General features: G+C 45.0%; 1 protein-coding gene across 1 annotated transcript in view; it reads left to right on the top strand.

Moving 5' to 3' along the window:
* The window catches only part of LOC8031989 (neprilysin-1), a 61,437-nt gene that overhangs the window by 15,419 nt on the left and 21,107 nt on the right, over window positions 1-24,911 (top strand). The window contains exons 2-9 of the mRNA XM_029980359.3: window positions 3,645-3,806; window positions 4,744-4,827; window positions 6,256-6,461; window positions 12,259-12,441; window positions 14,392-14,478; window positions 14,882-15,006; window positions 18,785-19,007; window positions 21,999-22,097. Coding sequence (XP_029836219.2) covers window positions 3,665-3,806; window positions 4,744-4,827; window positions 6,256-6,461; window positions 12,259-12,441; window positions 14,392-14,478; window positions 14,882-15,006; window positions 18,785-19,007; window positions 21,999-22,097 — 1,149 coding nt within the window. The 5' untranslated portion in view covers window positions 3,645-3,664. The remainder of the gene's footprint in view (window positions 1-3,644; window positions 3,807-4,743; window positions 4,828-6,255; window positions 6,462-12,258; window positions 12,442-14,391; window positions 14,479-14,881; window positions 15,007-18,784; window positions 19,008-21,998; window positions 22,098-24,911) is intronic.

Consider the following 24,911-nt stretch of genomic DNA (forward strand, 5'->3'; position numbering starts at 1 on the left):
CAAAATGACACAAGCCTTTTTTTTTTTCTTTTCTTTTTTTTGCGACGTGTAGTTTTTGCAATATCGAATTTGTCCACCTTTCGTGAAAAACCCTGTATATAAATAGCCGCCTGTCATCGCATTATTTGTCAGCATGAATGGCGTGCTTAGAAAAATAGATGTGTTGTGGGTATGTTCACACAGCCTCAAAGTTAGTCTGCCTTAAACGAGCGACTTGTCTCTCAGCTGTAGATGCGCAATTTTGCCAGTGCAGTACGACAGCTAACCTGCAGGGTCTTTAACGTCCTCACGCAATAGTGATACACGACCGCACGCCGGTACGATGCTCATCCAGATCGAGACGGGCAGGGGTGGAGATTGAACCCAGGATTTCTGGCTTCTCCAGCACGAGATTTCGCTTTACGTGCTCCGAGTTGGTGTGTGCTAGCCCACTCGGCTACCAATCCCCTTAAGGCGTGCTTAGAGTTTAGCCCAGTCATCTTATCGGTTCCTATGTGCTTCTCCACTGAAACATTTGGAACGTTTTTGCTCGCTTGTTCAACACACCGTGGACAGCAAATTTAACATCGGGGCATGGGGTCACTAACTTTGTATGTAACTTAGTTGAGCACGAGAGAACTAGCCTATGAAGGTGTAAGGAGTGAAAAACGTAATTTCTGCCGTAAAACTTTTGAAGTGAGACAGCTATTTTTTTTCCCCCTTCAGAAATTGTCCCGGTATTTTATCGTAGGTGTGGCGAATCCAGAGCGTCTTATTGTCGCTCAGCAGCCAATAAGACCACGGTATTGGCCGATAAGAACGTCCAAGAGCCAATCACGAAGCAAGAGGCGGGAGCATAATAAACCACGCCCTGCGTTTCCTAAACTCGGAGAGCAAGTCGTCTGCTTCTTGCGCAGGGGTCGCGGTGACGTCAGAACAACGCCGAATTCTGATTGGTTTTGATTGGAAGGATAGTGGGTAGACCTCAAGGCTAGATTGCCTTGGGTTCTACCCACTATTTTGTTTTCAATCAGCCAATAAGAGCTTGGCGTTCTGAGGTCCTCACGGCCCCTGTGACGAACTTGCAGACGAACTTGCGCTCCTCATAAACTGCGTAATCAGTCGGCTTAAGTTTAGTAACGATCAATCAGTCGGTGAAAATTCGGGTTCGCGACCTCTGTATGATTATGACTATACTAGTCCGAAACTATACCACGACTATACTAGTCCGAAACTATACCACGACTATACTAGTCCGAAACTATACTTCACGTTCATACGCGTTACATTAAGGCAACTTAAGCCGGGGTCCCGTTCTACTCACCCGAGAACTTGACAGCTGCTATCCTGGGAATGAGCTGAAGCAACAAGCTTTCTGGAAACGTTCTGCGAGAGACAACAGAACGTCGGCCGCCTTTTATACGAGACGCCATACCTCTCGCGGACTCTCCACCAAACCAAACAGCGGAAGACGCCGACTTAGGAGAGAAAGAGGACGAGAGCAGAAGACCTACCGGCTTCTTCGGAATAAAAAAAAATATATATTTAAAAAACTGGAGAACAATAAAACGCTCTTCACCATCCTCCGGAGACTGCTGTAAAGTAAACGAAGAGAACGTAGCGCGGAGGCAAGGAGCAAGAGGCCAGGAGAGCGACGTTCTTTGCTGAATCTCGGCGCTTTTCCTTTCCGCACCGGCGTGCTGAGTGCACGAGGCAAGGCGGTGGTGCGGGCGACGCGTCGTGCCGTCCGCGGCCTACTTTTCAAAGTCAGGACTCGCGAGGAATCGTACGAATGCAGCCCCGAAAATAAAAGAGCCGGGGCAATAGCCACCAGGCCACGGGATGTCGTGAATGGCTCAGGGGGGACTCCCGGAGAGCCGGTGCACGCTTTGGAGACGTCCTTGCACTCGCTTGTTGGTCCTTCTGGGCGTCGGGCTTCTTTCCGCGTAACGAGCGCGCGGATCGAGTTCGCGTGTCTTCATTTGGGTGCGAACTTGGTCTTAGACCTTGCTGAGTTTCGAACAAAACGGGAAGGTCATAAAAACATGCTGAACAAACTTTTAAAAAAAAAACGTCTCCTGCAACCCTCACAGTGGTAAACCCACTTATTTACTGATTGATTTAGTTCCCAGTACTGCAGGCCCCGTCACGTTCCCAGCAAGAGTGAATATCAAACACAATGGTAAATGCATCATCCCACCCGTAAACCCAGAATATGCAAATTAATTTACAGAAAGTGATCTTAACTTGACCTAGAATGCATCAGGTATCGGGCTATCAGAAGTGCCTTTTGGTAGGCAATTCCATGTTATCATTGATTGGGGATGAAAAAAAAAGAAAAGGAACTTTGAAAACGATGTCGGTGCATTTTTATGGCTCCAAAAGCCTGCAATAATTAAGCTTTTTCTTAAGTGTCTTAACAAGAATTTCCCCCTGTGGATTCATAAGACTCCTTTTTTTCTTCAACATAATGCATATTTTAGAAGAAAAGAAAACATGAATAATTTGCAGTCGTGAACATATTCGAGTTTATTTATTAATTAATTGACGATTAATTGCCGTGCACAGAAATCATCAATGCATCAAAAATATTGTTTTTTTTGTTTTTTTTTTATTACCTACCATACAGCTCCAGACACTGATCAATTCCTAGGTCACACGCAATCGCTCAATGTTTTGTCAACGTGTTGCAGCATTGAGTCACCAGATCGTTGCAGTTTCTTTTTTTTTTTTTTTCCCCGCTTTAAACTCTAACTAAAAAAAATAATAATAAATAAAAGCTATTTTGTTTGTTTCTGGGTGAGTCGGCTTCCCGTCTTTTCATTGAAATGCAAGCGATATAGGCTTCGCTTTACGGCGTACGCATTCTTTCTCGGTGATTCTGAACATTCCTTGCTTTTTTTTTTTATCTGTTCCTTGGGCACAAGAATAATTATGGGGTCGTGGCACCAAGGCTGCGCAGACTGCGCTTCGGTGCTTTATCTTCAAGCATTGTGCTCAGTCGAACCGTTAGCCCATGGTCGTGGCTCAGCGAGAACACGGGTCAGGTTTTGAAAGACGCGAGACCACAGAACACTCGCGAAACAAACAAAAAAAAAAAAAGAAGAAAACGCAAAAACTCTGTAATCTAAGCACCCCAAAACCGGGGGAAATATGTATCAAACGTGCACCGGAGACGCAAACCGTACACCGCATTTGTGAACGGAGCCCTAAAGCCGGGGTCACGCTGCTCATACATTATACAAAAGACAGTCTGCAAACACGAGTCACCGCAATATCCGTGGTTCGAATGCCGCGTGTCAAATTTCTCCTTCAACTCATTGCCATGCGGCATTCGAAGCACGGATCTCGAAGTGACTCACGTCCGAATCTGTATGCAGACTGTCTTTTGTATGATGTATAAGCATTGCAACCCGGGCTTTATACTGCATTCATACCGGCGTTCGAACCGCCACCGCGAAGCATAGCCGCTTCTTTTCATCGTCGAATGCCTTTGAAACTGAACAATCTTTAAGCGGCCGCGTTCTCAACCGCATCGCGAGTGCTGTTCAACCGCATGTGTGAAGGGACCCTTAGTGGATCTCCGAGAATGGGCTGCGGCCAAGTCCCGGCGCCTGCCGTCCGACTGTTCATGAAGAGTTGCCGACGTGTCTTGTTGTTCCCAGCGTCGTCCCTCCTGAACGGCATGGACCAGAGCGCTGACCCGTGCGAGGACTTCTTCCAGTTCGCGTGCGGCGCCTGGAACAAGCGCCACCAGATTCCTGAGGACCGGTCCAGCGTGTCCACCTTCGAAGTCCTCTCGGACGAGCTGCAGATCATCCTCAAAGGTCTCGTCCCATTCATGCTCCGAACGTGAACTAGACAGAAATTGTAACCGCCTTGATGGCTCTGAGGCAAAGCGTCGGCCTACAAGGTTCGGTGTGGTTCCACCCGATTGTTCCACAATCTCTTACTGGTGTGCAGACGTTTTTAAATGGGATTTCTGCTGGACGTCGAAATATTCACTAAACGAAAAATACTCAGACGATCACTGGGACGCACCAGGTATGCATGTTGTTTCAGCAGGTACATCCATGATAATAATAATAATAATAATATTTTTTTTATTTCGACCGAGGAGGGTTGAGGTGTACTAGAAAGGCCGGAGGCCAGAACAAGTCGGCTAAAATAAAACAACAAATATATAAATAAATAATGTTGTTTACAAGTTTTTTTGTAAGGCAATTGGTAACTGAACCAAAATGCAGGCGACTGTATACAAAAAGGATGTGTTGCTGAGTGACTATGTACAAAGATGCTGCGCGGCTGTGTGACAAATCGTTATGTTCATTATTTTGTAAGACCATGTTGTACCTAGTAATGCAATGAAGGGTTCGTTATGTGAAGGTTAATGTCGGTCATGGGAAAAAAAATTCATTGCAACAGTTTCTTAGTTTTTGCTACGAAGGTGTGCATAGCTTGTGAATGGGGCCAGCTGAACATAAAAAACACACAGAGAAAAAATTAGAACATTCGCACCGCTGTTTTTTTTCTCTGTGCGTTCTTTTTTTATGTTCAGCTGGCGCCCATTCACCAACAATGAACCAACTTGATCAGCTTAAGCCGGTAACAAGTGTGCATAGCCTCTACTATTCTCTTATCGACGACCGGGTTCTCGTTCTGTATAGAAGTGGGTATTACTGTATGCGGTCACTTTGTAACTGTCTGACTGTTTTTAATGCTTTGAAACACCAGGTGTCGCCAATGCCATTCTTTCCAATGCAGATCTCTTGGAGGAGCCCCCTAATCCTTACGACAACAGCGCCACAATCAAGGCTAAGACTTTGTACCATTCCTGCATGAAGCTGAGTAAGTAAGCCGTACCTTCTGAACCCTTCAAGGTCGTGTATTGAAGCATAATATTTTTCTCTCTCTAAAAAAATATACTGAACAAAACGTCAGAGTATGTTATGTTCTCCTTTCATCGCTATAAATATTCTTCAAGTTGTATTTTAACCTGGTTGGAAATAAGAAAACGTTAAAAAGACCAAGACACATTTTGCTTTAATTATATCGACAAAACGTGTCACGAGCCCACTACCCTGGCTGGTGCCTCCTGCGTCCTCCCTGTATGACATTGGACAGAACCAACCATCTCGCATTCGTCTATTCCTTTATCCAAAATGACCATCATGCAAAACGGTGCGCACACGACCCATCTCTGCCTGTTTATTTCGGTTCGTCTTAAAAAAGGTAACTGAATGCGAGCAAATGGCGAGCCTGTGTTCGTCCCAGCAAAACCAAGTCAACTCCGGCGTGCCGGCAACAGTCGGTAACCGGACTTCTAACCGTCGCTGTTTTTGATGTCGAACAGTCAACGCCGGTTTTCGTCTATACAGCCTAAACCTGAATTTAAATGTCAAGCAACATCCCATCTGCTCACTCGTTCCTCTGGTCCGGTAAAGCGCGAAGCAAAAAAGCCAAACCAGATGAAAAGCTCCAGGCGACGAGCCAGCAAGAATTCATATAGCTTTCGTATAAGGCACAAGGGAAGCACTTTCGCGTTGCGTTGTCGTTGAGTAGCGTCACTGCAACTGATGTAGTTTGAACGTCTCATTCACGTTCCCCAATCCAGGAGCTGATTCGAGGTCAAGCGTCGCTCTGCAAGTAGCAGTACCTAAACAACTCCGCAGATTTCGACAAAATTGTTTTCCACTCCAGTCAGCGGTTATATAAATTCAGCTCTGCGCGTTCTTTTTGAACGGGCCACCGGCACAACACGAGAGCTTTTGTGCAGTCATAAATAAATAAAAGAAGCAAATTCACTTTCGCACTGCTTACACATTATACAAAACAGCATGTAGACATGTTTGAAGCATGACATGCATAAAGCAAACATGCTTAACCCGTGTCCCCAGAAAATTCTGTCATCATGTTTGCAGCTGCGTCTTCTGTAAGGTGGGACCGCGACAAAAAGTTTGAAAAGTCTATAGAAAGTATATATTTGACGCCACTTCATGCACCTTCGGTGGCGAGATGCGCGGCATTGGATTATTTTCGAGTGCGAGAGCTAAGCGCGTGCTCTGAACGTAATGCGCAAGAAATGGCAGTGCGCAGAAGGCGATCAATGGTACGTTCGCCTTCGGCAAAAAAAAAAAAAGGAACTGCAAGACACCACGTTAGTCTAAGCTTGCTTTATCGATGGTGTTGCCGTAGTACTTGCAGGAAGGCGGTGCGAAGTATCGGGGACGCGAATCGAGTGCAGTGTTCGTAGACGCAGAAGTGCTCGTCTCGCAGACGTCATTGAGGACATCGGAGACCGGCCTCTGCGCATCGTGCTGAAGCGCCTTGGTGGCTGGCCCGTGACTCAGCGGAACTGGACGGCGCCCACGTGGACCCTGGAAAGGCTCTTGGGCATCCTCCGAGGCGACTTCGACCAGGGGGTCATCGTCGAGCAGTGGGTCGGGCCTGACGACAAGAACTCGTCCGTCAACATCATACAGGTCGGCGACCCTCTCGCACATTCCGTTTAGAGACGGCAACCTCCTATCGAGGTCATCGAGTTATGGCTGGTTCCCACATTGTCGTTTTACTGAAATCGATCGTGTTTAAACCTCTCGCAACCGCTTACGACAAGAGAACACACTGGAGCGATCTATTCGCAGAAGCCTTAAAACACTTTCGATATGCGTGTGTGTGTTTTTTTCTTATTTTACTTTTTTTGCAAGGGGTGTGAAAACTTTAGGCAGTGTTATAACTTACAAGTTATAACAGGGGAAAACCAGTTATAACTCGGGGAAAACCGGAACATCCCGAATTGCACCTGTCGTTGAACAAACAAAAAAACTCACGGTTACACGCAAAGAAATATTTATCTGCGGCTTTATTTTGTACGAAACACAGCCCGCACAGAATTATTCGCGGCTGCTTCTTTCAAACTTGCCGTTTACTTTTCATACCGTATTCCCACATTATCCCAGTATTTTAGTCATGCACACGCTGCCCGGAGCTTGGGGAATCCCATGTGCGTGTACTGTTTTTTCGCCGAATTTGTGGGGAAAAAATAAATCCCTGTAGAATACCTTTAACTCGAAGAAAAATAAACCCCCAAAACACGGAAACCTAGCTTATAACTTACAAGCGACAATTTCTGATAAAAAATGGGTGAATTTCATCGCCTTAGATACTGCGCTATTTGCTGTCCTTGGAGATTAGGATGGCGAACAAGTGCGGAAGAGCAAGAATATGGAAAATAAAAAAAAGAATAGTGTGCGCAACGAAAGAAGAGAAGGTGGAAGGAGGGGAAAATAGTTATGCCTTCAGAGCACAGCAGATGCTATCGATGACCCAGAATTAAGAAACGCCAGAGCGCACAGCGTCAGCTCTCGGCATCTCTCCGTGAGTGCATTCTTTCCGGCTAATCCAATCCGATCCAGAAACTGCACCGTGACAATGCTTGTTTATCTTGTGTGCGCGCGTTCGAGTATCTGTTAATCGCGCTCTGACTTACAATCAGTATATGCCGCCTACAACCCTGAGATAATCAGAATGTCGACTGCAGCGAGAAAGCAAAGAGTAAAGGGGAAAAAAGTATGCGCGCCAGAGGAGAAGGTAGACGTCGCTACCTTTCGTGTCTAGGGATCTTAGGCGGGGAATTGGTGGCCGAATATGTTAACGCACCGCAGCTCGGAGCGCGCGGGGCGAAAGTTCGCGCTGCAGAACCCAAGGATCCTGGGCTACTGGGCTCAGTCCCCACCTCTGCCCGTTACTATCTGAATGAGCGTCGTACCGGCGTGCGGTCGTGTATTACTAGTACTGCGGGGTGCATGCACGTTAAAGGCCCCAGGCTAGAGGTTGTACCGCATTGGCACAATTGCTCATCTACAGCTGAGACACCAGACGCTTATTAGGGATGACTAACTTCCGGCTGTATAAACATACCCACAAAACAATTATTCGGATTTTAGGCTGCTCTCTCTGCCAAATTGAGCTAACGACGCTGACAATCGAACGCACGCAGCAGAAGCATTATCGGCACAACATTCGCGTAGATACGATTCGCCCAGAAGCCACGACACGTACTCCCGGATCTGTCGGTGGTTCTGAAATTTATGAGCCCACGATATGGCAAGCCTCTGGAGCGCCTGCGCAACGTTTACGACACCACAAACCTTAAGCCTCCTCACCTGCCGCGGGGATTAAAACAAGCACCACTTCAAGATAAGAGCTCTGCCCTCTCCAAATTTCCTACGGAGTTTTATTGAAGTAGAGGGTTCACGTGCTTTACCATTGACCCTTTATTACACTCTTTCTTGCTCAAATACCTCTTTTTTTTATTTCTTATTATTATTATTTTCTTTAGTGCCACAACAAATACTCTTCAAAACAGACAAAATCTGTACCATTAAAACGTCCCGCAGCATGTTTCTTGTTGCCCTCTTGGGAGCTTTTGGTCGAACGAGCTCGCTCAAGGGTGCGCGTTTTATGAAGCTACATCACATATACATGCACCGCTCACCACGCTGTATAGGACAAACAATATCAAAAATAAAAAGTGGGTGCTCGACGTTTAAAACATAGCGATTTGAAGAAAGAAAGATTATGTTCGGTTTTTTTTAATTTTATTGCTTCCTTCATTGCGTAGTCGTCAATGCATATCAGGGAGCGCCGTTCTATCTATCAGTCAAAAAGAGACCGAAAATATGTATGGCAAATCGCTAGGCCATTGTGTTGCACACGTGAAACGTCCTAGCATCAACGTTTAGCGATACTCTAAGTTTCCAGCGTCCAGACGACTGCGTTCACGGCGCTCTTCATCAGAGAGTTTAACGCGTACCATGTGTAGACTTGATAGTTGTTCCTAGAATAAATCGACACTACTGCTAATTGGGCTGATAAACCTGGCGATCTACCGGAGCCTTCCATACTCTCGAGCTCCTCTCTCAGTGCGCACAAGTGGTTAAGCTCCTCCTCCCCTACCCTTCTGATCGCATGACCTACCCGTTAGCCAATCGGCGTCGAGCACCTCACTCCTCCTCTCCCACCCGTCAACCAATCAGTGTCGAGCCTCGCGGCCACTCTTTTAACCAGGCTTCACTTATATCTGGGCTTCACGAAATGCCGAACACCTAGCCAAAGAACGTTTCACGTCAATATGCAGCTAACAACGCGCATACTTATGCACAGGAATGGGCAGTATTTCAAACACAAGTATTTTAAATACGTATTTCAAATACTTTGTGTATTTTGCATTTGTATTTAATTACAAATTGGGTAATGTATTTGACGTGTGTATTTAAATAGTAAAACGTGAGTATTTCAAATACAATTGTAATTAAATACAATTTTGTGGGCGAAAATACATCCCTCAAATTTATTGTCCCTGTCCAGAGTAGAGAAAAAACTACGCTCTGCACCGAATGCAGTGTCTCTCAATCAAGCACAAGCGTTTGGTAACTTTGTGATTACGGCGCTAGTCCAGGGCAAGAATAGTGACGAAATCGACGTTTACAGGTAGACTGGCTAAATAAGTGCCTGTGACAACTTGTGATGCTTCCCAGTCTGATTTACATCCATATTTTTGCCTGGAACATTCTAAATGCGCGGGTCGTCCAGATTTTTGTAACTGGTGCGAGTTGCAACAATGAAAAAAATCTCTAGCTAGTGCTGCGCGTCTTGGTTGTCTCGGTTCTTTCTTGGTCTATACCAAAATGTAATCGACAAAAAAGCTGCTTGAAGCTCTGTACTTTTTTCACCTATTACGTCCAAGCATATTACATTTTTTTGTGATTATATTTCTATTACGCTACTAGAGCCTCGCACACTAACTCCCGAGTGCGCGATGCAAAATTAAAATGAGATACCCAGACACCCGTTACAGGTGCCCTGAAGTCGCAGACGCAAATTTTGAGGAATGTATTTGAAAAAGTATCTGGAGGAGACCAAATACATTTGGTTGTATTTGTATCTTGTACTTAAATGCTTTTTTGGAAATGTAATTAGATCTGTAATTAAATACATTTTTGACGAAGTATTTTGCATTTGTATTTGGATACATATTTGCATGTATTTTGCCCATCCCTGCTTGTGCATAATCATAAACTATACTCCGTTTCACCTTAGGTCCGAGCGTGGCCGATGTTATGAGCCGAAGAACTAATCAGATAGCGCGAAACTCGCAACGTCATGGCGTGCTCTCTGCGTCTGATAGGACTAGCCGGCGTAGGAGCACGCACAGAGAGAGACGGCGAATACCGGTTGGTCCTATCAACTGCAGGGGGCACGCCATGGCGTTGCGCCTTTTTCGCTGTTTGATTGGCCCTTCGGCTCATAACATCGGCCGTGCTCGAACCTAAGCTGAAACGAAGCATAGCAGTGGCGAAGCTTGCCCCAACGAAGACTATACTTCCTTTCCATTCAAGCCCAGACGCAGCCGACGCATACGAGCGGACGGGACCAATAAGAGAGCGTCAAAAGTGCACCATCATGGTGTTCGTCATATTTTTGTACGTATTCTATACATCCCTGAACCAATCTTGACCAAAAAAAAGGCCTAGCAACTTACGTTTTTGTCGCTGCTTGATTGGTTCCATTACCATTCCACGTCTGCTTTCTCTGAACTTGAGCTGAAACGAGGTACAGAAGGAATACGACAGAAAAAGGAAATGCCGAAGAAGAAGGCGAAGTAGGTGAAGGGCTTCCATGCAGAATAAAATTACGTTCACGTTACTCATAAATTTGGAATACGTAATTGGATGGAAGAAAACGTTAAAAAAAATTAATAAAAAAAATAAAATCCCCGTGCCGACAACCCGGTGGCATTTGGTGAAGACGCCGCACGCGTCCGCCGGTGTAGTATTCAAACAGCCAAATTATACGCGACCGACGAGTGGCAACGGTGTAGCCGTACACCGACCGTCACATCAAAAGATTCCAATTTTTCTGAAAAATCGATCCTGCTCGGAAAAATACAAGAACGAGAAAAGGGAAGCGCGAGGATCGTCTGCGCCGAGTCGCCTCCCATTTCTCACGGCTCAGTCGACTTGAGCGAGCGTCCCGCGCCCAACGCGAGATTCGCTCGACGCTTTATTAAACGAAACCGTCCTTTCGGCGAACGGGGGAAAAGGGGGTGGGGGAGAAAAATGGCGGAGAGCCGCGTAGGGAAGTAGTGGGGAACCCTCAATTTTGGCCTAGACAGTTACGATGGCGGCCGCGGCGCGAAGGCTACAAATGCTGCGCGCTTCCAGAGCCGCTCATGCGCGACGCCACGGCCGTCAAGTTTCGTTACTCCCAACCTTGTGCTTTCTTGAAAACAAAACAAAACAAAAAAAAAAACATAGAAGGCTGGCCATTGTCGTCGTCCGTCCGCCTGGTTGGTTGATTCGGTCGGGATCTAGCGTTTCGATCCCTTGGTGATGTTCAGCCCGGTCTTCACTCGTACCGCTGTGCGCAACAATCTCGGTTCAGCTTTTCTTTTTTCTTTTTTCGGGGGTAAGGAAAAAATAGAAAACTGTTGCTTTCTTTTTTTTTTTTTTTTTTTTTTGTACGACGCACTAGAAAAGTTAGCAAACCGTGATACGAGCTTTTTGTTTCTTTGGCGTTCGCTTTATTCGTTTCATAAATCGGTCGTATAATCCGTAAGTTGAGGGACTTTGTTTGTTGTTGTTGTTTTTTTTTCTCGTTTCTATACTACGCATTGTGAGGCATGGGTTCCATAACATTACTATTCAAGGTCACAAAACAACTCAGCATACTTCCAAAACATGTACTGTGACCGAATTATTGGGAGGAAAGCACTGCACGCTCAAACCAGAGAAACCAAACGCCCATTGGGGTTGAATCTCCCGCTGTACAAATAAACACACGACACAATTTTAAGCTGGGGTGTGTCATAAATCGTTCTTAGACCGTTTCCCTGAAGCGCTTCTGACCGCTGCCATTTGTAGCGTTCAGCTTATAATATCTTCAAAACGTGTATTCTTGTTAGACACACGAAAGCACCGGCATGCTCGAACTTTTCTTTTAAAAGGTTCATCAAACGACAGCTTTGCATTCTTACACCGGAGTCCCACTAGAGCGACGAACAAAAACAACCGACACCGACCAGCCTCAAGCACTTGTAGTATGCACGCGAAGGATCCTTCGGCAGGCTTGCAGTACGTCGGTGCTCCTGAAGTAAGCACGACTGGTAGCGAGCCTGCCAAGGATGCCTTCGCGTGCACACTACAGGTGCTTGAGGTTGGTCGGCGTCGGTCGTTTCTGTTTGTCGCTCTAGTGAGACTCTGGGGTTCCTTGCCACAGATGGACCAGCAGCTGGCGTTCGGCTTGCCGAGCCGCGAGTACTACCTAAAGGAAGGTAGCGAAAAGGATCGCAGGGCCTACCACAGGCTCATGGTCGAGGTGGCGCTGTTGCTGGGCGCGGAGCCAGAGGAGGCCGACGCGCAAATGGAACAGGTGCTCCAGTTGGAGACCAGGCTGGCCAACGTACGTACAGTCCACATTTCCCACAGTGTCGGCTTCACGAGGCTTTGGGTCGCATTTTTAATGACACCGTTTTGTGAGCATCCTCGTGTCTCAATCACACGGGCGGTTGGACCGCATTCTCAAAGCGGTTGCGAACGCCGGTGCTTAAACATTCGGCTCAGTTTCAAGAGAATTTGATGACGAGAACGAGTGGGTTCATTAAGGATGGCGACCCAGATGCTTCGTCAAGTTGGATTCAGAGCAGAGTTTATGTTTCCGTAATTCCGCTGTGGCAATTTAAAAGCATATTTTGAGTACTTGGTACTAAAGGTTGCTTCAAGCACTTTCTAGGTTTCTAGAAAACTGCAATAATTGACTTACAGGCACTTATTTAATAGCCTTCTGCAGACATTGTATTGAAGTCTGATTGATCAATCTTACATATCTGGTTGGAGCAACAATTTGTTAAACAGAATTGAACAGGAACAGGGACCAAATTGAAAAGTTTTAGAGACGACCAGATTTAATGCGAGGAAGGAAAACCCGTGTTGGGAAGTACTTTAAGTACATTGTACTTAAGGTACAACTTCAAGTAGTCTTAGAAAACGTGTACTTTACTTGAAGTACATTCTCTGATTACCTGCTTGTACTTTACCTAAAGTTTTCTTGTTTTTTTTTTTTTGTTTTTTTTTTTTTTCGAGTAAAGTACAAGTCCCGACATCAAACACGTACATTCCAGATATTTGGTCTTGTTATATTTGTATCACAAAATGATGCTTTGCGAACTCTGAAGGTATACTGGGAGGGATATTCTACTCACACCAGAAACGTGAGCAGACGCCTCATCGCTCCGTTTGGACTGGGGGCGGCTTTCCCGCAGCGTTTCGAACATCGATACTTACTCTATCAGCACAAGCGAAGAGGTTAAACATATTAGGAGACGACACTGTTCCACCAGAGGATTGCTTGCGGAAGCTACCCGGCTGACATCGTGCTCTTTTTTAGTACGGTTAACCCCCTTGAGTGCAATCCAGTGCAAGAGGCACTAAATTCAAAAGTCTGATGGAATTCTGAATTCGGCGCCATTTCCGAAAATTAATACTCTTTGACGACTTGACTTTACGCAATATTCACCGCCATTTCCAAGAGAACAATACAAAAAAACAATTGATGCACCCTTTCTCAGCTGGTATGCTTTTTGCAGCATACCAGCTGAAAAAGATAAAAAAGCACTGTTAGGGGAATCAAAGGGCACGGTGAAAGATTGTGTTAAAATTCTTGTAGCTTACTTGAGAGTACATTGTATTTATAATACTTCATGTATACATTGCGTCTGGTGTGTCTACTACTATACTTGAAGTATAGTGCACAACCTCTCATTTGCTTTGTACTTTACTTCAAGTACTTTTAGATGCGGGTACTTTACCCAAAACTGGGGAAAACACTCTCGCCGATGAATATATCAGACAACTAAAATGCAATATTTTATTTCAATAAAGCCGCCGAAGGCAATACTGTGCGAGATGCATTAACTAAACAGTAGTTGATTGTAGTTGTTGCTGCTGTTTACTTTCGTCATCAAGGTTTCAAATCATCGGTTGAGCTACATGTTTCCCTCTTCAGCGCCAGAAGGATGTTTAATCGCGCCTGCCCTACCCGGTGGCGAACAAATTAACCTGAATCAGGTACCAGACACCCCTAGTTATCACGTACATGCTCCACCTCGATCTCAAAAACTGTGAAACAAAATTAGTTTCACAAAATTAGTTGAGACTTCTGTGCGTAGGCTGTGCGCACAGTATACGCACGTCCCCCGTTCCTCGTATATCTGATCAGTGGCTTATCACGTTTTTTAGTATAGACATTGGTATTAATGCCGATGGCCGCGTTGTAGAGTGATTGATGCCCCTTGGAAGTCACAAGGCAACACATATATTGCTTCTTTTAATGCGCTATTTTATTGTTGTGCAGATTTCGGTTCCCGAAGCAGACAGGCACGATACCGGTTCCATCTACAACAAGATGACCCTCCGAGAACTGTCCGACATGGTACCACAGGTAAGGCATACCCATATCTTAGAACCTTATCTCCAAATCGCAGTTTTTGATAAAGTCGGGGAATTCCCAAAAAATTAAAAGTACTCTCTTTTTTTTTTATGATGCACGAGTCGGTAGTGTTAGTGTTGTCCAAATAAAAGTGTAAATTAATGTCGGCAATCGAAACCAGCAGAATTTGCGCAGGGTAAGGTTCCGATTTTCCCGACTTTATATTATATAAAAGAACACAATCCAGAAAAAAGAGTTCCTCCTTGAAAAGTGCTAATCATTTGTAATAGTCATGTGGTTAGAAAGTTGCCAATCAAAGCTTTATTGTAAATAGGAGTTGCCTTTACGTTTTCGCTAGATGTATAATTTTACTCAGTGCCCCTCGCCCACCGCGTCTTCTTCTTTCCGGACGCAGTTCAACTGGACCGAGTACATGTCCACCTTCCTGCCCGTGGACGTGACCGGAGACGAGCCCGTGGTCGTCTACTCGGTGCCCTACCTCCAGCAAATCGGTCAGATCCTGCAAGAGCCCGACAGAAGGTCTCCCCGAGCATCTCACCTGTCTGTCCGTCGTGTCGTGTCGTGTTCAAACATGGCGGCAGTCGCAACTGGACGCCATATCTGAGGCCGTTGTCTGTGGCGCGTGCTCCGAAATATACTTCGTTTCATCGTACCTTGGCAAAGCGCGAACGCTACGGTCTTAATTCCGAGCCAATCAGAGCGCCGGATCCGAAGCACGAGGCAGCCCTTACGAAAGGTACAAGGGCGAAAGCGTGACCCAATCTGCTACAGAAGAGGTGAAGGATGAACTCCCCTTTTACCCAGGTCCTTTTTTGTGTGTTGCAAGTGTCACTTTTGTTCCCCTCTAAGCAGGCACGTAGACAGGGGGGAGGCCCATGGGGCTCGCCCCCCCCCCCCCCCCGAAATCTTCCATTTTGCTGGGACCTCCTTTCCCCCCTCCCCCTCATACAGCATTTTGTCATGGGCGCCGCCCCCCCCCCCCCCCCCCCCCCACCTTGAAACAAAATCCTGGCTACGTGCCTCGCCTGCCAAGAACATATATCTTGCTTGAGTGTAATGTACGTCGAACGTGCATAAACGTGGGTTATATTCAATCAAGATATTTGTTTTTGGCAGGCAGTAAATGGGAGCTACATAGTTTTCAGCATGCGCTTCAAACAATGACCTCAAATACGGCGTCCAGTGATTACTAGGGTTCCGTGTTTTCGGATAAATCCGAAAAAACTTCGAAAAACACCCGCCGGTAAAATTTCGGTCAATTCGGATTTATCCGATAAACTCCGAACTTTGATATGCCAATGCTCCCCTCCCCCCTCCCCCTTTTCAAAAAAAACAACAACATTAAATAAAGACGGTGTTTTACGATTATGTTTGTTCAGCGCACAGGGTCAATGATCCCGAGAAAATGACACCAAAGTTTACTTTCAAATCTCGGATCATTGACAAAAGGGTTCTTACCGCTTATCTCGTCAAGGTTCTGGACGAGATTTCATTGTACTTTCAGGTCACGACACAAGCCTCTGCATTGGTTTCCAGTTTGGGCCATAATATTTGTGTTTTAAGGAGAAGGAGAGGTTGTGATTTTGTAACAGTAAAAGCTATGGACCATAGAGATTGCATAAAATTGGGAAGAGGTGCCAGTTAAACCTTCCCTATTACATCCTTTACCACCCCACCTCGCGCGGCCGCGGGGTAGCATGGAATAGGATGGGATGAATACATGCTATCCAGCGACTACCTCCATGAGATTATTTTTAAGGTATCGACGTTTATCGAAGCCACACATGTATGCAACTTTTGCCGTGGGACAACTTAGTATTGCCAATGGCAATGGAGCCAGCACCAAATCCAGCTCAAGAAATATTATTTGATATAAGCGCGTTTTATTTTTATCTAGCATATGCTTACATCCGGATATTATTTATTTATTTTTCATAGAAAACACTGCGAAATAAAGCTCCAGATTTCGGAGATTTTGGAATCAAACATAAATAAACTCCGATAAACTCTGAATTTTCGGGAAAAAAGTAAACTCCGAAAAACACCCTTGGCGAATTTTACGAAAAATAAACTCCGAAAACACGGAACCCTAGTGATTACCCTCTATGCAATATCCCGATAATCGCCTTCTGTAGAGTTCTATATTTGTATAATTGGTTGCGAAAGGCGTTCAACATCAAACACCACGCATGCGTCCACTGCGGACTTGTGCCAATCTTAAATATTTTACTCAAAATACTGTATTTCAAATACTTTTGGTAGTATCTTGGCATCTCTCAAGAACATTTAGTCTAAACAGTATTTGCCCCTACTCTATTTTAATTACATTCCTCACTGTCTTGTACTCAGTATCCCAAATACATTTTGCAACCCTGGAAGAAATCTTCTAGCCGGAACAATCTATGGAACTATAGAGGTCGTCGAACTCCAGGGTAAAGCTGAACCGATTGCAAACTTGGAGCCAAGCGACTGAACACGGAACAGAAAACAATGCACGAGGAAAACGCAGTCTCCAAATGCCAACAAACGACCAAATGGATGGCGCTAAGGACGCCCGCCTCTATTTCCTCTATGTCCTCTTGACCCTTTGTCCACTTTTCTTCGTTTTTTTTCTTTGTTTTTTTTTTTTTCAATCTGTTTTTGCTTGCATTTATAAAAAAAAATCCGGATTTTAGATTTAGACTTTACCTTATGTCTGGAACTAGAGTGGTTTCGTCAGCGGAGGATTGTGAAGCAAACGCTCGGTACGATCACAATAAACCATTTTTGAAAATCGCCGATTCAGGGGGTTCCAGTATGAAAATCCGCGAACACGTTCATACGAGCACAGGCACTCTTTCGGCCAAGGAAGCTATAGATCCTGCTGGCTTTGTTGAGCTAGATTGGGCTTCCCCAAATCTCCTTGTGTACCTATCGTGGCTTAAGTTTTGCTCCGAAGGTCATTCAAATGGGTTTCTTTCATCGCTTTCCGAATGCGCGCATTGTTAAACCAGTTTTCCGCCAGGTGGAGTCATTTATGAACTAGTGGATTCTGATTCTGGAATCTTGACCATCTTGACCTCAATGCGTCAAGGATTGTCAGAACTGGTGCGGAGAGGGTACGGGTAGGAAGTTTAGGAGCAGTTTTGTGGACACTCTCCTTTGTTTCCCTCGTAACCTTCTTTTTTTTTTTTTTTGCAGCTTGAAGATTGTTGTGCTTTTTCTCGCTTTTGACTGTGGGGGACGAAGTATTTGTTCTTGGTTGTTAATCATCGACAGCGGCTGTTGTCCTCGAGTCACCTTAACGTGCACCTGTGTCGTTCGCTCAAGTACTATCAACAAGTCTGGCTGCGCTAAGGCGCTTCTTGAAGGTGATAAAGATCACAGAAAAACGTGATTTTAGTAGAAAATAGACCACCCCTTTTTGTTTTTGTTTTTTATTCTTATCTTACCAACTTGCAAAACTTACTAAGTATTTTCAAATGTAATTAATTACGTTTTTGAAGTTTCGTACCTTGCTTAAGAGAGTTCGTGCTAAAAGTAACTTGATACTTCTATAAATACATCTTCAAATAGGTATTTAGTATCATTTTAAATACTTTTGTTGAGTATTTGGCACAACGCCGGTCCATAGCCTAGTGTCTCAGCATTTTTTTTTTTTTTTTGCCTTGGGAAAAAGTTTTGGAAAGATGTTTGTTGGTGCAGCCAAAGCCTGACCGAAGCCACCGAAAACTTTAGTGTTCTCTCATGCATGGGGTTGTTTTCATAGATTTGCAGTAGGAAACAACTTTCACTTGCAAAAGCAGAGGTCGCTCCGTCTCATGGAGGTAGGAAGGAGAGGAGGGGACACGCCTGCTCAAACCAGCCAAACGAGAAAATCCCAGTGAAGCCGGAAGGAGAGATCGCGATCGGTGGAAAGACCCCCAAGGGTGCCCAAGTACGTTCAGTAGCGTCTTTTGTTTTTTGGTAATTATTGGGGGTGTGTCCCTGCAAACCGGAAGCCTCCCCGGGCTTCACCTCTGGGGGCGTCATGTTGCCTCCAGACGCTTCCTACCTCCATGGTCCGTCTTGAGCCACAAAACACCGTACACGTTTTCAAGTACGGCCTCGGGGCGCCGCCATCTTCCTCACTTGGGGTGCCTTTGGGCGCGGCCATAATCCGATTCCGACGCCTTAGCAAGGCTTCGTAATCGGATCATGACGTGTCCAAGCGCACCCCAACTGAGCAAGATGGCGGATGGATATTTTCTCGGAAGCCTCGGATGTTCTGCACCCCCCCTTACGGCTCTTTGTACGTCAACGTCTCACATGCCTACAGGACGTTGCACAACTTCGCCGTTTGGAGGCTCGTGAACTACTTGCTGACGTACCTGGACGGCGAGTACGCACACAAGAGAAACGACTTCCGCAAGGTGATGCTGGGCGTCTCAGCTGACAAGGTCCGTTGGCACCACTGCGTCGAGTTGGCCAACAAGAAGATGGGCATGGCCGTTGGCGCGCTCTTCATCAAGGACAACTTCGACCCGCACAGCAAAGAAACGGTAGGTGCCGAAGAGTTGACACCATGGTGCCTGGCATGCGCCTCTTGCTGTTGTGTTTAACGCGTCCTAGAAAGTGGACCCTCAATTTCCGCCTGATGGCGTCATAGAAGTGTCACGCTGTCGCCAGCCGCGATCGTGGCGGTGTTACAGCAACCGTGGTGGACGTGGCGGACGCCTGATCTGCTGCAGGTCGCTCTCCAGTTTGCCAGTACACGGAAGTTTCAGCAGACAGAAGTTGAGACGCGGCAACCACTGCGGCACTCGCGTTCACTCGTATTCTTTGCCGGGACTTGTAGCATCTGCCAGGAGCGCAGAATTAGACAACATGACTTCTGTGACGTCATTTGTTGCCACTTCGAAACCACTTTCGATGCATGGAGAGGAGAGGACACTAAACACACCGGACGAAGATGCACTCCACAGACCCGTACATTCAACCATGGAAGACATACACGAAATCGGAGCAGGTAGAAACCCAGTCATGATCCTACTCCAACAGTAAAATGTTTTAGCTTAAAGGGGCGGTGCAGCAACTTCTGTAATTTTATTAAATACCACTTAGGGTTACTCCTTTGCGTTCACAGCCTACAAAACACACGTTAGTTGTGTTTTTTCTTTCTCCATGCAACGTTATCCGCGGAAAAATTCGAGAAAACGAGCAGCGTTCACCCCCTCAACTTGCAGGCAGAAGAAGCGGTCACGCGATCTGCCGCCTGTTATATGCTGCCAATGTTCATCATAACCATGAGCTCGGGTTGGAAAGGAACAGGGCACGCGCTGACTTTCATACATTGTTAGAGTTCGGCTATTCCCGTCATTGCAGACACTGGACTCTAGCCATTATCCGAATGCCCGTGTGGGCAATGCTTTTCTCAAGCCCAAATCGAATGCTCACGCAGTGCTAATGTCCCCTGTATATGAGCCGCATCTAAGTATCGTCACCACGGGTGCCCCACGTCAACATTGCAATTCACGACTACGTCGTCAAGTTTTGTCAAGGAGAGACTGGAAAAGGAAGTTCGCTTTTATCCTTGAAATTTATTCGCGATCAAGAAGCTTCTTTACCAGCGGCGTCGCGTACAATCGTACCTGGGTCTAGTGCCAGTAAGTATACTGTGAGGTGGAAAACACTCCAACCCAATATCGTTGCACGGCCCCTTTAAACTCGCGCCAAACCGAAGTGTGTTCTCCCCTGCGTCCTCTCAACAGCACCATGCCGCCACGTGGCAACCGACCACTCCCTGAGATGAAAGTGCCCGGCTCCTGAAATGGAACTTTTAAAGAAACCAAGGCCACAAAGGCTCTTCCGTGTTTCCTAAAGAAAACACGCCTGAAGTTCTGCCTGTAGAAGATTAGCTTAATTCGTTTGTTCAGTGATGTGTATGCGTGCGTTTTTTGACGTGCTAGGCGTCGTGTACCTTCCGTCTATCTATCGCTGGTTTTCTTCTCTTTTTTCTTTTTTTTTTTTTTTTTTTTACAGCAATAGCAGTTAGTGGAACACTTCGCGGGTTTCGCGCCGTCGACTGCGCTCCATATTGACGCGGGCCATTTTCGACACTCCGTCAAAAGATTCACCATTGACGTCGCACCGCACGACACGACCCTGATGTCACACCGCGCATTACGACACCTGTTACCTGGCGTCAGATGACATCATGACGTGACGCTGTCATGTCAAGTCACGTTGCACAGTGACGCCACGCGACTTAATGACGTCAGGTGACACCGTGAGTCACGTGATGTTATAGCATCACGTGACATTCAGACGTCACGTGACAATACATCGTTACGTTACACCATGACGGCCCGTATAGAAACATAAACATGAGGCTGCTGATAATAGGAACAATAAAAAAACAAGGCGTTTTCCTTGATTATGCCAGAAAAGTTCTCGGGGCGATAAAACCAACAAAGCTAGGTGGGTGTTACTGTTAAGCCGGCGAAACCACGGGCGTCAAATTAGGTGGAGTTACACCCTTGAAACTTGAGCGCGCGATTTCGGAAGTGTTATTTAGTGATCACCAGGCAGTGTTTGTTTGTGTCCATTAACATTGCATAAGACGTTCGGGCAGTCACACCGACAGGGAACGGTAACACGGTTCATGCATACACATGCATGCAGTTTCAACGTTCCCTGGGTTTCAAATGTAGGCGCGCGATTGCCGGAGTGTTCTTCAATTACTACAAGGCAGTTCTAGTTTGTGTCCAATAAAATTATTTAACAGGTTCACGAAATTCCCTCTACTTAATACACCCCCATTGGTTCCAAAACGCTATGAAATTTTATGCGGACTTTAGGATGCGCGCTCGCACCCTTACCGTCCATTCAGTCCATCTGCTCCGAAAGGACACCTTAGCGGTTCCGATGTCACACCTCAGCTGTCGCTTTGTTTCACCTTATGAGTAGCGTAAGTCTTTGTTTTTTTATTCGCCACGCCCCTTCTTCCACACAGGGAAGTCAACTAGGACAATTACCAAAGTTAATCCTTTTGTTGTTGTAGTTTGTTTTTTTTTTTTTTTTATGTGTTGCAAGATGCGAGGAGTAAGCTTATCTAAAGCCTCCCTCTCGTAACCGGGAAACCATTTCCAAGTTCGGTGTTGTAGTTGACCCTTTGCAGGGAGCCTGAGGGAAAAGGATGCATCGCTTCTTTTGAACCAGACAATTGTGGTTGCGTCAACACAGTCGCCCTCAAAATTAACTGCGGCAATAAAAATATGATATTGTGGCCGAAGGTTTTTTTTTTTCCCCTTCAGAAATAAAAATACTCCGAAACTTTAAGAGATTAACCGCTTCCCTGCATAAGGATCGGAAATGTCGACTAGAGTAAGTGCCGTTGTCATACGTTCTCTAACGGCTAGCCGCTTTTATGCGTTGTGGTTAAAAAAATCATAAGCCTATAGTATTGTGAAATGATATGCGTCTAAAAGTTCACATTTTTGTGCGATTTACACAAGCATAGTGAAGTTCTTACGTGCTATCTCGTCTCTTAGGCCCTCAAGATGATCCACAACATTCGGGAAGCCTTCAACGAACTGCTCAAAGAAAACGACTGGATGGACCGGGAGACGCGAAAGGTGGCCGAAGAAAAGGTGAACATTCACTTCACGGCTTAAAACATAAGCTTATACAGCAGTTGATGGGAAGCTGCGCCGTAGTGCACGGGAAAAAAACTGGGAGAAACGACGTAACAAAAAGTTTTCACGTCTTCTTTTTTTTTTTTTTTTTTTTTTGCGTATGTAGTAGCTGCAGCACAGCATTTGTGTCCAAGCTCCGCGTTGGCCTTCTTTAGGTGCTGCCGAAACCTCTGCACCACAGCTTTGTTACCTATCTAACGAGAGTTTACCACCGAAACTCGGCAAGTTGTCTTCTCTGTTCCAGGATGCGCCCTTGCGAGATCAAGGCTGATTGATTTTGGAAAGTCACTGGGATCCGTGTTTTCCGTATGTTATATTAAATTGCACGTTAACAACAAGGTATATGCTTACGATCCGAGGGAAGACTTGGTTCACGAGGTTATTACTTCTGGCGCACGGCATATTATTCGTGATCATCGTCCTGGCAGCCATGACGCGCTCGAAAGGACATTAAGCTAGGTAAGAGCGGGGATCGGGTCGCAGCGTTTCTTCGAAACACGTAATATTTCAGTTCTTTTTGGTAATGTTTGCAGCGTCATGCATGTTGTCGAGAGGATCTGAGTTCCGCTATTGATTCCAGTGATTGTTCAATAGTGGTTCTCACGGAAACGTGGTTATCTAACAAAATTCAAAACAATAAAATATTTAACTGCCATAAACGGTTCAATGTATATCGATATAAGGGTGGTAGACTTGGCGGTGGAGTACTCATTGCCGTTGTGAATAACATTGCATCTTCAATCATCGTTGTATGTAGCCAAATTGAAACTGTGGGTCGACCTGTGTGTAAACCACAAGCGACTGATATTGGGTGTCTGTTACCGCCCTCCAAGTGCGAACAACTTTTTTTGTGACGATTTACATGACTCACTCAATAAGGGAATCACTCGCTTCCCTACTTCACCCATCATTCTTATGGGTGATTTTAATTTTCCAACCATTGTTTGGTCTGAAATTTCCCCAGTTGCTCAGCCATTTTTTTTTTTTTATGGAAAGCAATACTTTTGTAGATTTATGTTCTGAATATAGTATTTCGCAATCGGTAACCAAACCTACCCGCACTACCAGCTCATCAACAAATATACTAGACCTTATCCTAACAACATGCCCGAAGTTAGTCTCGTCCATATTACATTTACCGGGTCTAAGTGATCATTGCCTATTACATTTTGATATAAAAATGCCGTCGGCGGCTGTACCAAATACCTTCAAACGTGTACGAGACTACGGTAAAGCTAACTTTGAGGCAGTTAATAGGGACCTGTGCACTTTTATAGAAACTGTTTTACCCTGCTTTCATGAGCGTACTGTTAATGATAATTGGAACTTATTCAAGACGGAACTTGATCGATTTTTAAATTTTTATATCCCTCTGAGAAAGGTGTATTCCAATTCAGATGCGCCATGGTTTAATAGAGCGCTCAATAGATTGCGTAACAAGAAAAAGCGTCTATTTCGTGCTGCGAAAAAAGATTTGACTGGTCGATTATGGGTCGCTTATTACACTGCTGCTGGTTCATACAAAACTGCTGTAGATGAAGCCAAACAAAAATTTTTTTCCCTGCACCTTATCGTTCATCAATAAATAATCCTAAACAGTTTTCGAATGTCACGAAAGGAAAGAGTAAAACTTCAGTGTCATTGAACGCCGATGATGGTAGTCTCATTGCTAGTGTGGATTGCGCTAATATTTTCAATGATGTATTTGTAAGTTGTTTCTCGGTTCCTTCAAGCTCTCCTACTTCTGATAGCACATCATATGACTTCCTTCCAATGTATCCGCTAGCAATTGATCCTGAGAATATTGTTCAAATAATTGATTCCCTTAAACTTTCATCATCAGCAGGAATCGACGATATTAATACAAAGTTCCTAAAAAACACGAAAATGTATACGTCAATTTTGCTCTCTGACATATATATAGTTACTCAATCCCTACAGTTCGGTATTTGACCTGATGATTGGAAGGTCGCCAGGGCGGTTCCTGTTCACAAGGGAGGTGATAAACAGTCCTCTAAATTTTCGCCCTATATCATTGACCAGTGTCCCATGCAAATTTCTTTAGCATATAATTTATTCCAATTTAGTAAATTTCTTAGAATCAAACTGCTTCTTTTGTCCATTTCAACATGGTTTTCGGGAATCATTCTCATGCGAAACGCAGCTTGCATCGTTCACACATGACCTTCATTCTATACCTAACCGGAGGTCAAGTATAGATTGAATTTTAGATATTTCAAAAGCGTTTGATAAAGTGTCTCACAAACTACTTCTGTTAAAACTCAGTGAACTAAATATCGACTTTAAAGTTCTCACCTGGATGCATTCTTTCTTGACTAATCGTCAACAATTGGTTACCATAAATGACTCTAGTTCCACTTTAGTTTCTGTCACTTCAGGAGTACCGCAGGGTTTAGTCTTAGGACCTTTGCTATTTTTAATCTATATTAATGACTTACCATCTAATATTTCATCCAATATTTCACTATTCGCTGATGAGTGCGTCCAATACAGCGAAGTAACCAACAACCCTCAATCAAGACAGTTACAAAATGATATTAATGCAGAGTCACTTTGGTGCGAATCATGGTCAATGCAAATAAACTCAACTAAATGTAAATTTATGCGCATATCCAGATGTACAGAAGTACCTGCAGATTATAACATTAAAGGAATTCCATTACAGTCGGTCTCGGAGTATAAGCACCTTGGTGTACATATCAAGTCTGATCTGACATGGAAACATCACATAGATGACGTAACTAACAA

The sequence above is a fragment of the Ixodes scapularis genome, unplaced genomic scaffold (genome assembly GCF_016920785.2).
Source record: "Ixodes scapularis isolate PalLabHiFi unplaced genomic scaffold, ASM1692078v2 PGA_scaffold1__304_contigs__length_218370807, whole genome shotgun sequence".
Classification (NCBI taxonomy): domain Eukaryota; kingdom Metazoa; phylum Arthropoda; class Arachnida; order Ixodida; family Ixodidae; genus Ixodes; species Ixodes scapularis.